General features: G+C 34.7%; 1 protein-coding gene across 1 annotated transcript; it reads right to left on the bottom strand.

The window, feature by feature from the left end:
* Positions 1-909: 909 nt before the first annotated feature.
* LOC134534671 (pupal cuticle protein 36-like) lies at positions 910-5,970 on the bottom strand. Its single transcript, XM_063373134.1, has 2 exons — positions 5,886-5,970; positions 910-1,951 (listed from the first exon to the last, which is right to left on the bottom strand). The coding sequence occupies exons 1-2, from the start codon at positions 5,895-5,897 to the stop codon at positions 992-994; spliced, it is 972 nt and encodes a 323-aa protein (XP_063229204.1). The 5' UTR covers positions 5,898-5,970; the 3' UTR covers positions 910-991.
* Between the last annotated feature and the right edge of the window lie 8,939 nt (positions 5,971-14,909).

Here is a 14,909-nt window from a genome sequence, read left to right as displayed (position 1 = left end):
ATCAAAAGTCAATACTGTAATAAAATAAAACATGTATTTACATTTAAATAATTATTTTTGTCTTGGATTATTCTGTCTGATAAATTTATTAACTTTCTCCATTAAAAAAATACATCCAAGTTTTTTAAGTGTAAGTGTGAAATTATCAACATGTTAACAATATGTACTTGTATGTTATTTGTAATGATCTATAAAATGTTTTTAAAAACATATAATAAAAATTTGTTTCAAAAAATAATTTTAAAAATATTGTAACAAAATTTATATAAATTAAATAAAAATTATTTTAAGCTATTGGTTTTATTAAAATATTATGCAGAAAAACCTATAATATAATAAAAGGGTTTTTCGTCCATGTTGTAGCAGATTTTAATTGAAGTGCATCGATGTTCCATCCTGATTTGTAACACATTTCTCTGTTTGCCTGAAAGTAAGGCAGAATAATGAAAAATTAAAAAAAAAAAAAAAATTGTAAAATGATTGTCAAAAATTAAAGAATACGCAATATTTATCACATAGTCAAGTCTAAATTCATTAAGAACACCCTAAAAGAATACTCGGTAGTAAAATTATCCAATAAATGATTCAAATCTTTAATTAAGAACAGTTCATTAATTGCAAGAGAGAAATATAGCTTTATAACCTTTAAAGCCATTAAATAATGTTGAACCTACTCTTTTCAAATGCGCAATTTTTTAATGATGTGACCAAATCACTTGGCAGTGGATAGTTTCTGTAAGATGATAGAAACAAACGAAATACTTAATTTATATTTCAAGAAATTATTTGATAAAATCTTAGAAAACTTTAACTTGGCATTTCAGAATCTTTACAGCATTCAATAGTTATTATTTCACATAACGCTTCGATAATAAATGGGAATCCATACATAAAGACAAAAACAAAATATCAGAGATGCAAAATTTTTATTTAAATTACAATTTTTCATCAGATATTTGATTACTTATCAGTGAGTTTACAATAAAAAAAATCAACCATGGTGATGTCCACCAAATCCTCCTCCCAGACCAATGCTGCCCCCACTTCCGTATCCGCTGTGACTGCTGTGTCCTCCATGGGAGACTACAACACTGCTGTAGCTGCTGCTCAGACCTCCATGGCCACCCAGACCGTAAGACGAAGAGCTGAATCCACCGTGTCCACCTCCCAGGCTGGCGAACCCAGCTCCCAGGCTGCCGTATCCCCCTCCCAGGCCGCTGTAACCTCCCAGTCCTCCCTCCGAGTGGCCCTCCAGAACCACCGGGACGGTCTTCTCCACCAAGTAGGGCTGAGGAACAGGAACTGCGACAGGCTTGGCCACGGGCACGGCGACTGGCTTAGGGATGTGCACAGGGTACGGGTGGGGCACAGGAACCTTCACGGGCACCTTCACGGGGTAAGGGACTGGTTTATCCACCGGGTAGGGGACTGGCTTATCCACAGGCACGGGGTACGGCTTGGGCACGTGGACGGGGTAGGGCCTGTCCACGGGCACGTGAACGGGCACTTTGACAGGATAGGGCACGGCCTTCTCCACTGGATAGGGTACCGGGTGTGGCACGGCGATGGGAACCTCTTGGTGGATCGTGACGGACTTGACGTGGCCGGACCCCAGAGCATAGCCGCCGCTGGCTCCGCCCAATCCGTATCCTCCACTGCTGGCTCCGCCCAATCCGTATCCTACGCCGCTGGCTCCGCCTAATCCGTATCCTCCACTGCTGGCTCCGCCCAATCCGTAGCCTCCGCTCAGGCCACCGTAGCCATGACCGCTGCTGCCGTATCCGGATAGCTCGTGTCCGCCGAATCCACCACCGTATCCACCGCCATATCCACCGCCATATCCACCACCGTAGCCCAGGCCGAGCAGCCCTCGCTTCTCCTGCTTCTTGTCATCTTTCTTAATATCCTCCGCGGAAGTGAAGGCGGCAAGCACCAAGATGACAACACACAGCTGAAAATATATAGTAACAGATAGTTAAGTTTTCCATAAATTATTACTGACAATTTTCGCACCTCAATTAAAAAGCATTTTACTACATTTTTTTTTTGTTTAAGATAATCTATCATTCCGCTTACATTGTTTTAACTGTATGTACATGTGCTCAAATTCTCAACCATTGTTTGTATATCTTATTATAATTCTGCAATAAATGATTTTATTTCACTTGAGATTGAATATTACTCTATGAGGATCAAATAATGCAGAACGTTTTCTAAAATAAATCTAATATAATGAGTGTAATTTCTCAAAGGATGTAATAATCAAGTAATATCTGAGCTTGGAAAAAAAATTGTCCATCAATGAAATATACACAAATTATATTATCTCTAATGCATTAGTAATATTTTGTGTGTATGTTTTTTAATGAAGTTTCAACCAATTTGGAATTGGACACACAAGTTCCACATTGTATGTGAAAAGAGTAGCGTAATTTGGCAATATTAAATGTGAATGAATCAATTAAAATAAACAACTAACTAAGTGATATTAGTAGCAATACATCAGACGATGAAAGTGCTAAAAATCCTAGGTGCTTGGCCACCACGTGCTTTAGAAGTCAAGTTTCACAGACTGATTGCAGTTCTACACCATCTTATTTTGGTCAGCAATTAGAAATCTAATACGTAAGGATTGGAAAAATTCCGCTATCACCTATGTGCTCGAGAAAATTACATCAGTTCCTTGGCCACTGACTGGCAAGATCTGTTATCTAGGAGTTATGTGAATTGGTACTTCTTTCGTTGAGGGTTCTTCATTGGTTCAGAGTCCTTCAGGTTAACTGTGGCCCAATTCTGAACCAGCAATCAGTTAAGCGCATTTTGATTCTAACCTACCACGAAATGAAACCACAAATTTCTCCGGTCTCCAGTAATGCATGATACACAAATTGGCGATTTGATGGGTCAGTACAGTACAATAAGAGGTTTTGTGCTTTCCATGTGTTTTATTTTTTAATAAACCTGAAAATTCAGTTTAAAGTAGTTCAAAGAGGCTTCAGATAAATGTCTATAATGTCCAATCGACATATCCGCAGCCATAAAGCCTCCCCAAAACCAGTTCTCCGGAGCCATCACAAAATAACATTTGAACTTACAAGGCACCAAATAACAAGCAGTTAAACCACTCTCTACCTTGTTAACAGTCATAACTCTCTAAGCGTTACATTTTTTTCCGTTAAAATACTTTTCGTTACTGTCTGATAAAATTTTCGCCTGGATATACTCAACCAGATGGAAAAAAATTTCCTTCAATAAATGTTATCTGGTGTCTTTTGATATCATGTAATTGAATGTAATGTGAAACAGATTTAGGAGGCAACTTTTATGAATATGAGCTGACCACACCACTTTAAATTGAAATAAATTTTTATATAAAGTTAAGTAAATTAAAGGACATTTAGTGCAAACACACTCCTTTTTAAACGAATAACGAACTCATATTTTAATCTAAAAACTGATTTTCCTTTATAAAAAACATTATTTTAGCTAAATGAATCTGTTATTACAAATTACTGAATTAAAAACATGCCAGTGAGAAATTTTTAGAAACGAAATATATGCATTTTGAACTATGATAGTTCTTATGCATGTAACTATAGTGTCTTCTTACTGAATTAAAACCAAACAAGAAAAGTGCTGTATTCAAAGCCATGTTTCATAGAGTTTAATTGACTAGAAAAAAAAAGAGCAAAGGTGTGTAATTATCTTACATATTTATTCTTAACACAATTTTTTTTAAATAGCATCTTTCTTAACGACAATTTTCTTCCATCGGTTTTTTCAATTGAAGTATCTTTCGCAGTACTTTCTAAATACATATATCTCTGCTTGTTGCTGCTAAAAGGCCATAAATAACGCCGCATCAAATAACTACTAAAATAACTTCATGTATCAGTGAAAATAATATTGAATTGCTCGTAAGTATACACTTTAAATTAAATTTTTCCACATTAATGGCGCTATAAAATTAGCGTCACTCAGTATTTAGATCATATTTTGGTGATAAAATGTTAAATAACCCTTTCAAAAATATACATTTGTAAAACTAATACAAAAGTAAATACAATAACGATGTAATAACTTATTAACGTACAAGAAGCATTTAAAAAAGGTATTATCGCTGGATGCTCTCTGTAAGTTCGGCATGACTATGAGTTTCTGCTTCTTTTCGAAATTCTAGGTTGAATTAATTTGAAAGTATCGGTTTGTTCAGACGAGAAAATTTTTGAAATTAAATTATCAATTCAAAACATTCATAGTATTTCAACAAAATAAATGGTTTAATCTAGATAACGATTAGGCATTAAAGTACATATTCCATTATCTTGTTTTATGCAGTTTTCAGTGAGAAACTTTACCATGGAAAACTTAAACTACTAAAGAACATAAATCATGAATATTTTTTTAAATGGAGCTATGCGAGGCAGAATTGATATGCGAATTTAACATATTATAAGTAAAAGATTAATTCAATTTTCATTTATAGTTAAGAGATAGAGTTTATTAAAAAAATTATCTCTTAAATCAAATTTTTACTTTAATAGAAAAAAATGAAATTTTTTTTACACAATTAAGTAGAATAAAAATAGCACCTAAAATAAAAAACAAAAATGTGTCTTTGCTCAGTGAAATAAAATATATGTTTTTTATAGTTTTGATTCATTTTTAAGTAAAACACTATAAATTATCTGCATTTAAACATAACTCTCTCTTAAAATTAAACAATGAAGATGGCCCCCGTTTGGATAAACAAGAATGAAAACCAATTGAACAGATTCACTATTCAAACTTAAAGACTCATTGATTTCTTGTCTCGATGCCAAAAATATTCAGGTCAATTTTTATAAATTTAAATTTGTTTCACAGCATAGGGCGCATACCTAATGCTTTTTGATTTCACCTTACTAGCAACTTAGGAACAGCTGAATAATCTGAGGTTTTCAACAAACGTATTCTAAATACCTGAAATAGCATAGAAATAATATAATGCTTCCGTTTGCCAGGGCATATATTTTTGAAAAAGTAGATAGGAAATGTGGAAAATATAAATCCCTATCATACCCTTACCAAAGTGAAGGTACAAATATTTTATTAATAATTACTCTACATTTACCTGACTAAAAGTGAACATTTTATGTTAATTATGAAAGGAAACTTTTTGAGAGTTCAAACTTGGAAACATTTGATGACCCCTGCAGATATGCCTTTGGCGCTCTAAGCCCCCCATCCTCACACAAAACACCCTCCAGTGCACAGGTTGCTTAGGAGGGAGACATAGGAACCGAAATACTTCATTGTGACTTCAACAGATTTTAAATCCATTACAATATTCTGTCGTTTGATTTAAAAAAACTTATTTAAATCAGTGTCTCTTGTTTATTGCAACGTCTTAAGTTAATATTCACTGGCTGCTACAAACACAGTCTGCTCTGTGAAGTCTTTTGCGTTTGGTATTGATTTAATGTTCGGAAATGACCACAACTTTAGATTTAAGTCCATAATTTTTTTTGTCATTTGTATCTCAAAAATATCTTTCATGAAAGTATAGTGTATAATTTAGTGGCATGACTGAATTTAATATCTAGTGACTGAGTGCTACTAATAGTTTACTATGTGATATCTTTCGCGTTTGGGAATGTCTACGACGGTAATAATCGTGTGAATATACACTAAGTTATAGTCTTTGTGAGTCTCTCAACTTGAATAACTGCCTTAACAACGGCAAAAATTCAATGTTAGAATATGGAAAAAAAATGATAAAAAACTGTTGCAACCATATTAACATGTTTCGGTTCTAAAGCTGAATAGAGTTAAGATATGGGTGGATGTTATTGCCAAGAAGACTTACAGTAGCGCGACTGTTCATGTTCGTGGTTTCTACTTACGGTGTTCTTCATTTGGTCTCAGGTGTCTGGTCTGGGGAGGAAGACCTGGTGCTGGAGACACCAGTTGCTGGAGCACTGTGACTGTGGTCTGGCCCGACGCGTGCTTTTATACCCGCGCGAGAGCCGTGTATGGGTCGTGGCATCCTTAAAGCAGTGTGCATTTCCCGTGCAAGCGCCGTCCTTTCTGCACGCTGCGCGCGCTAATTAGTGGAACGGTCCGTGAACATACTTGTTCGGGAGTGCATTCCGCCGTACGCAAACTGCTAAACTCTTCAACTTTTCCTTCATTCTTGCAACGTGCTGCGTTGATACATGCCATGGTATTATAGGGAATTTTTATTTTTTTTTCAAAATGCAGGTAATGTTCGTAATTTTATTTTTTAAATTCAGGTATTCAATCTACAATAAAAAATTTCTAATGAATAATTTTCTTATATATATAGGTTTATTTGAGTATATACAGTTTTAATATATAAAGGAATATTTATTAACCACATTGAAAATAAATTTCAATTAAAATTTTGATAGGACTCTTGAAAAATTATAACATGTTATGATTATTCTTTGTAATATAAACTTCCCAGTAAAAGTCACTCGTTGGGTCTGATGGAGTATGAAATGTCAGGCATTATGCAAAATGCTTAGCTGTTTCTACGTCTAACACTCCGGCTATACTTGTTTTCTTCTTATAAGTTATTATAATATGAATGTAAATGCCCCTTACAGAAAAAACCAAACCGTATGTAAAACCTATTGTAAACATCGTTTGTGTGAATTTTGAATTTATATCACCTTTTAATAATTTATTGGACTAATATACCTGTACTAATCGTATGGAAATATTGGACTTTTTTAGTTAAAAATATATTTTCAGTTGATAAGCAATTTTAAAAAATTAGCCACATAACTGATATAGACAATGTATTTGGGTCATAATAGGATTTCCAAATTATTTGACCTAAAATAATTAAAGGAATTTTTTTGGGGAATTTTGAAATATTACAATAATTTTCATATTATTTTAATTAAATACGTTTCAATTTGATAGTAAAACCAAACTGATTCGTTTTTGTGAAAATTGTAAACTTCCACTCATTGTAGAGATAACGACTCAATGCTTTTCACACGGCCAATTGTATGTGGCCCTGTCACGTATAACATCTAAACATAATTTTCGTTTTTACACACAATCCTGCAGAAGTTATCAATGTTAAAATTACCCACATGCTCGACGCAACAGACATACGAAACTTAGACACAAAAAAAAAGTAGGCGTGTATGCTCTCCTAACCATGCGAAGCCGGAGCGAGATGCTAGTAATATACATTTTAGAATGGCTGCTTTAAAGCTTCCTTCCCTGTTTAAGTAATCAATTGGTTATAATTTGTCTGAAATATAAGACATCTCTTCCTTACTTATTATTAAAAATGAATAGCTGTTCCTTGCTTTGACACTCCGTCTATACCCTACGCATTCTCTTCTTGTTAGATTATATTATGTATATATATATATATATATATATATATATTGATAAAAGGAAATATTCATGTGTACGTATGGACAACAAATACAAAAATACATAAAATTCTGGCTTGTACTAGAACTATATCTTTGCTCAAAAATGAAAAGTTCACAAGCTAGCAGAATCTGTTTATGTATTTTTGTATTTTTTTTCTAACTTTTAATTATTTATTTGTTATTTATTAAATATTTTTTCCCTGTAATTTTATGATATCAAAGAAAACGTGTGGTGGTTTTCTCCGTGTGCTCCCGATTATTCTTGTTATTATGTTTGCTCATGAATATTCTTTTCAATATGTGTATGGTTTTCTCCGTGTGCTCCCAATTATTCTTGTCATTACGTTTTCTCCGTGTGCTCCTGATTATTCTTGTTAATAATTTGATGGTTTTCTCCAAGTGCTTCTGGTTATTCCTGGCTAGACATCTAATGATTTTCTCCGAGTGCTGCTGATTATTTGTGTGAAATCGATCTCTGCATGAAGGATATTTACTTAATGAGTCATGTCATTTTATTCAGAGTTACATTTAATTAGAGAATTTCTGCTAATAAATTGACACTTGCAATAATATTACCAGGTGGAATTAAAGAATAAACAACCATTACTCAGTCAAATAATATGCCATGAGACATCAGCGAAGCATTAACATGTAAGACGAACTTCCTTCTCCTTGGTGTCTAGCGAAGCATACCTTCTTTTGCGATCGTTAGTGAGCATCCCACATCCCACATAAAATAACTAATTAATATTTACCTGCAAGCAACACGTGGCTACATCTGTTGATGACAGCCAGAACTACTTTCATCGATTTGCTTTGCATTAGATAACCTAACTCTCACCACTGAGTGGTGCTATTGTAATCAGTTAGAGTCATGTAGTCTCGTAGCCATGTAGCCTCGTGTCCTGGAAGCTTCGTAGTCCTGTAGCCTCGCAGTCTCGTAACCTTGTGTTCTGGAAGCTTCGTAAACATGATGCATTGGAACCTCGTACACCTGTAGCTACGTAACAAAGTATCCATTGAATCATATAACATAATGCTGTTGGAGCAGTGGGAGCAAAAGAGAAAATGCCAACAAAGACAGATGCGATAATTGGAGCCTTGTAGATATGTAGCTTCGTATCAAGTAGCCTTGTAGATTTGTAGTCCTGTATTCTCGCAGTCTCGTAAACTTATGTTCTAGAAGCTTCGTAGCTCTGTAGCCTCGCAGTCTCGTAAGCTTGAATACCCGTAGTCACGTAGTCTCGTTACCTCATGGCTCGTAGTCGCGTAGTCATGATGTCTTGGAGCCTCGTATACTTGTAGCTACGTAGCCAAGTAGCCTCGTTGACTTGTAGCTATGTAAACAAGCAGTCATGTAATCTTATAACATAATGCTGCTGAAGTAGTTGGAGCTTTGTACACTTGAAGGTAGTTGGAGGAGTCTTGTACACTCGTAGAATTGTAGTCTCATAGTCTCTTAGAGTCGTAGCATTCTAACCAAATATCATTGGAGCTTATGAACCAAAAGGCCGTTGGAGCCAATGACTGTTGAAGGCAATGACTGTTGGAGCCAATGAATGTTGGAGCCAATGACAGTTGGAGTCGATGGCTAATGGAAATATAAACTGTTGGATTCATAGACTGTTGGAGAGATTATATCCGAACTTATCATTGACGATCGCATCCTACCAAGTTGAATGAACGAGAGAATGCGCCTCCTTTTCGTTAAATGAGCTTTCGTTTTATAGAATTTCCGTCCAAACGTGCTTGGTTTTCATTAAATGCTTGTCCTGCGCGAACGAAGCGTAGTCATTGTGTGTACATTGCATATATATATTACGTATATTGCGTACATTGCGTGTACTTTGCGTAAATTGCGTGTACTTTGCGTGTACTGTGCGTCAATTGCGTGAATATTACGTGTTCGTTCCGTTTCCTGTGTGTACTGTGTGTACGTTCCGTTTCCTGTGTGTGTACTGTGTGTACGTTCCGTTTCCTGTGTGTACATTCAGTTTCCTGTGTGTACTGTGTGTACGTTCCGTTTCCTGTGTGTGTGTACTGTGTGTACGTTCCGTTTCCTGTGTGTACTGTGTGTACGTTACGTTTCCTGTGTGTACTGTGTGTACGTTCCGTTTCCTGTGTGTACTGTGTGATCATTACATTTATTGCACGTAAATTGCATGTATTGCGCGTACATTGCGTACATTACGTGTTGGAGCTGATGGAGCTGTTGGAGCACTTGAAGCTAATGGTCAATTGAAGCATAGGAGCAAAACGTAGATGGATCTGATGACGCGAATTGTAGCTCTTGGAGCCTGGCGTATATTGGAGAGATCGAATTATTTTTTCGATGAAATGATCCTCTTTTTTAATTTGTAGATTTGACTCTAGTATTATTGTAAATGGTTCTTGATTTGACTAGCGTATTATTCCATACGGTGCATGTATATAAGCGAGTCCTAGACAGCAGGTCGCTCAGTTTGTTACTGACGTCGGCGGTGTAAGGATCGCCTAGTTTGTTTCTTCTGGTGCATAAGTCGTGTCAATTAGCTGTTCTTGATACCTCGATGGCATCTTTACCGTCTTTAACGTCGAACTCGATAGAGGTTGTACCGTCAATTACGGGAACCTTGACGACAGCTACGATGAAGGTGCAGATCCCATTGACAACGACGACGTCAACATTGGAGGAGATTTCAACAGATGTGATACCATCAGCAGAAGAGACTTTAATGCCGGTAGTGCTGGCTGTACAGGAAACCTCAACGGACGCTGTTTCGCCATCAATGGAGACTTCAATGGGTGATGATTCAACAACGACTAACGAACATCGGTGCTGTTACTGCGACAAGATTTTCTCAAACAACAGCAATGCTCGACGACATGAGAATAGAGAATGTGCCAAGAACCTTTATCGCAAAATGATTGGCTGTAAGAATTGTCACAGGCAATTTGCAAGACAAGATAATATGAAAACGCACATGAAGAGATGCAAAGGTCCTGCTGTTCGGCAGAAAGTAAAGGTTTCTATACAACAACGATGCATTGATGTTCATAAGAGTATGCCTGGAGATGGTGCAACTGCTGCAACGTCAGTATCTGTTTCGGGTCTGAAAGGTTCGTCTTCATCACCCCGGTATCCTTGCAGCTACTGTGAATTGACGTTCGCATTTGCTCATGATGCACGAAGACATGAGAGGAGCAAATGCAAGAAGAATCATTCTCGCATGAAGTTTCGCTGTGATGAGTGTCATGAATGGTTTACTCGAATTGATAATTTTCGAAGACATGCGAAAAACTGTAAAGGTGAAGTCCGTGTGCCTACTGCTGAACTACCTGCAGAAATTTCGACTCCTCGGTTTAGGTTGAAGGCTCGTGAGCGTACAAGCAAGAAAACCGATGTGCAGCAACCGATTGGTATGACGTCTGAACAGGAAAATAAACCTAAGACTGTGTTCAGAGCATTACAAGTGAATGATAATGGCATCTTCTTGGCGCAGTCTGCATTTCGTGGAACATTGAAGGACTACTATTATCTAAATACGTTCGGTGAGTCGAAGGACATTTGTACTTTTCTTGATGATATCAGACAGGACATAATCAATCAGCTTACTGATGACGTAGCAACAAAAGGACCATTAAAATATAACTTGTGGTTGGACTGTCTATATGGAAAGCCATATCCATTAGATGACAAAGTGAAGATGTGTGCATTCAAGACATCGGCTGCAGTAATTTACAGTTCTGACGATTTGAAGCAATTTTTAAAAACGGTATCCAGAAACTCTGCCAAGAAGAGGAGAACTATGTCAGTAAAGGTTCTGGTTGGACTCTGTCTAGTATAAACCGATTGGAGCTAAGAATTAGTCATTTTACACCGATGCGGAACTAAATGATTGATTATAAATTTGCTAGCTTTCGTAAGTGATCCTGTAGTAGAATAGAAATTATGTAATAAATATTATGTTTGTAAAAGAACTTGCGGTGTTTAATTCCTCGAACCTGTTACTATTATGTTAAATTGATGTTTTTTTTAATTTTTTTGCATCATCATAGATCGAAGCAAGTAACTATTCAATAGGTAAATTAATGAGTGATTTATTTAATGAATTTTGGAACTTTTCCCGAATTTCTAGCTAAATAATTACGGATTTTCAAGATGGTGTCTAAATTTCAAGATGGCGGGTGTCACAGCAATAATTTATTACTGCACTCTAGCGGATAAGAATTAAACTAACATGTCATCAGCGCACTCTTGCCGACGGTACAATGATGATGGCTTACAGCATCGAAGACAAGATGGCGGACATGACGACATACTATGTGATGTTATATATGCTTTGAAAAAAAAGTGGTGGGAGTCAGTATGTCAGCAGCCACCGCGGGGGAAGGATCGGTCGTCATTTTTATTTTTTTGCCCTCACCGGGTTCAGACCGAGGACTCCGAACTCCGTGTCGTAAATGTTTGTTTTTTATAAAAAAAATTATTAAAAATTTATTATGTGAATTTTTTTATATTTTTTTTAAAAAATTTCATTAAAATCGGATAGTAAATAAAAAAGTTAAAGATGGCGACTGTAACGGAAATTGCAACGGTGACGTCATAATTGAAAATGGCGGATAACACAATGCCGGAATGTTCGAGAAAACAAAATTACGTCATCCAAGATGGCGGATCCAAAATGGCCGTCGGGGTCAAGGTCAAGGTCAAAGGTCAAGGTCACATCCTGATAGAGGCTTAACTGAGGCTTGAGTTAAGGATGCTTAAGCCTCTTTTAGGACATTTCTAGCCGCTGGGATTTTTAAGGACTAAAACGGGAAATGTTCCCTCGAAACGGGAATTTTTCCCTCGAAAACGGGACATTTTTCCTCAAAAAGGGAATTTTTGAGTCATTTTGAGTCATTTTTGAGGAATTTTGAGGAATTTTCGCCGCCGTGACGTCACAAATCCAATATGGCGGACCGACAATCTTAATCCACCGCCTGACGACTGGGCCCGGAGCCCCTTTTCTATACTACTTGTAATCCTTTTCTATATTCAGTTGAAATAAAGTATTAATTGTAAGATTTCAGTAATAAATTGTATGTATGTAATAGAACTTGTGTTTGTCTTGTAGCAAGTAAGCATAAATAATAAACAGGCCTGCAAAACTATTAAGAGTAAGTAGTTTATTTCTGATACATTTCTACATATTCACATACTTTAACAGCCCATGGTACAAGTTTTATACATATGAACAAATATAGTATGCCTGTTTGTGGCATGGAACTACATTGTGTGCATCGTACAACGTTGGAAAATGACTTATTAAAAACGCACTGCTTATATGCCAGCTACTCCCTGAAAAATTATAAATTTTTAGTAAGCAGGCCACCATATTAGATATTTCTGAGTTATAATTTAAAACTCATTGTTCATCAAATATATTTTTATATATTTTGGAGAGTCTGATTACTAAAATATGAAAAGATTTTTGACTCATAATTAAACTAATTTTTTGGTACTTTAATATTTTAAGAGAAAGATCAGACAAAACATTTTCTTTAGAAATAGTCTTTCCAAAATCTTTTTTTTTACAAAATTCTTTGTCCTACTGTGCCTGTTGAAATAAACATTTAACATTATTGTGTTAAAAAAACTCATAATATCTATAGGTAAGTGGAGCATGTATTCACATTAATAGCTTCTTAAAAAAATTATGTGGTACAAATAAGACTACACACTACACTCTTCAAAATATATGATACGAAAAAAAATTTCTTATAGGCTAACCAATCAAGCGCTTTAAGCACTGTAACCCAACTATTTACCAACACCGAGTCATACGTCCTCATAATCCACATTCTTAAATCTTAGGAATATTTTTTACGTTATTGTTGTTGTAAAACTAAAAGGGAAAACATGTTAGGTCTGTCATATAAATAAAATTGTTAAAAAATATATATATATTTTGGATGGTAGGTTTTTGTACGACTAGCAGGTAACAACTAAAATTAAAGATTTGTTAGTTTAAGCTAGCCTCTCAGCATCGATCCCGGGAATATTGGCGGTATGGGGAAAAAAAGTGACGGATTTTGTCGTGAGATGGTGTTTTTTTTTTGTTTTTTTTCAGGTGGTTCTCTAGTTCGCCCAGCCGTTCAGATGTAATTTTTAATGTTATTTTGTATTGTTTTACTAACTAAATTTCTTCTCCTCAATTACATGTGTGCAACAAATTTACTTTTTTCTCAAAATTTTACCATTATGTGATTTTTTTAAAATTACATTGCTATTCTTTTATAATTGGTTCATTTTCTATGTTCTTAAAATAACACCAAATAATGCTGCAAAACATTTACATATCTTTTTAACAATATTTATCGATAAAAATTATCTAAAATATTCCATGTTTTTACTAAAAAAATCTTATTCAATGTTAAATGTCGGTATGAGAAAAAGAAAACCTGTATTATTTATCTGTTCACTGATACAAATAATATAAAGAAGTAATACCAACCTAATACTACAGGCATACAAATTAGTCATACCCAATTCTAGAACAGCTTTGTGTGGGGTAGTACTAATACCCGTAAACATTTGTATGTAATTGCAATGTCACCGATTCAAAAATTAATAAAGTTTCATTGATCGCACTAAATAAGGATTACCTCTCAAATACAGCTATTAGCATATGTATTTGTTCATTGAGTGGCTTTTTGTTTATTTATCTCTACAATTTTTTTTTGTCAGCCAGAGTTTATGATCATATCATATTGTATGCAAATCACTTTTAACCATTGAAAAAATATTACTTACTGCTAATTTTTAATAAAATTAATTTTTTTTAATTTAATCAATTTTTTATTTTTAGTGCCAAATTTGCATTTTAAAAATATTTTCAATTTTTTTTAGTCATTAGACATATAACTTCCTGTTTTGTCAACTGTGTTTAATATATCCAATGCAGAAAATTTTCGCTTTTTTTATATATATATTTTGAGATTATTAAATCACAGAAAACTTACATGTACGGTTTTAAAATCTGCAGTTGTGATATTTTCAAAATTATACCTTAGTTTAAAAAAAAATCACAATTAGAAAATGTGCTACATTATTTAAAAGTGCCAAGTTGCGCACATTTAAAAACTGTTTACGTTCAAAAGTTTAAAACTGTTTGTATTTTTAAAATGATAGGATAAAAATTGGTTATTTAATGAACGAAGAAATGATTGTCAATAATATGATACCCAATAAAACACGAGCAAATTGTTGATTAATGACAAGTGCTGTTAATTCATATCAAAATTTGTTTTGATTTAGACGTGTTTGTGATGAATTGAAAGAATAATAATAATAACTGTATTTCATTCACAAACGAATCTTAACTGACTAATACCGATAATATCTTTAAAAATTGGTTAAAAATTAATAGGATTTTAATGTAGCAAAAACTAAAAATTATTTTAATGTCTTTTAAAATTATGTTTTAAACATAGCAATTATATGGATTAATTGTTCTGGGAAATAAATTTCATTAAACAAAA

This window comes from Bacillus rossius, chromosome 8 (assembly GCF_032445375.1).
Source record: "Bacillus rossius redtenbacheri isolate Brsri chromosome 8, Brsri_v3, whole genome shotgun sequence".
In the NCBI taxonomy this organism is placed as follows: Eukaryota; Metazoa; Arthropoda; class Insecta; order Phasmatodea; family Bacillidae; genus Bacillus; species Bacillus rossius.
This window is presented reverse-complemented; position numbering and strand designations above follow the sequence as displayed.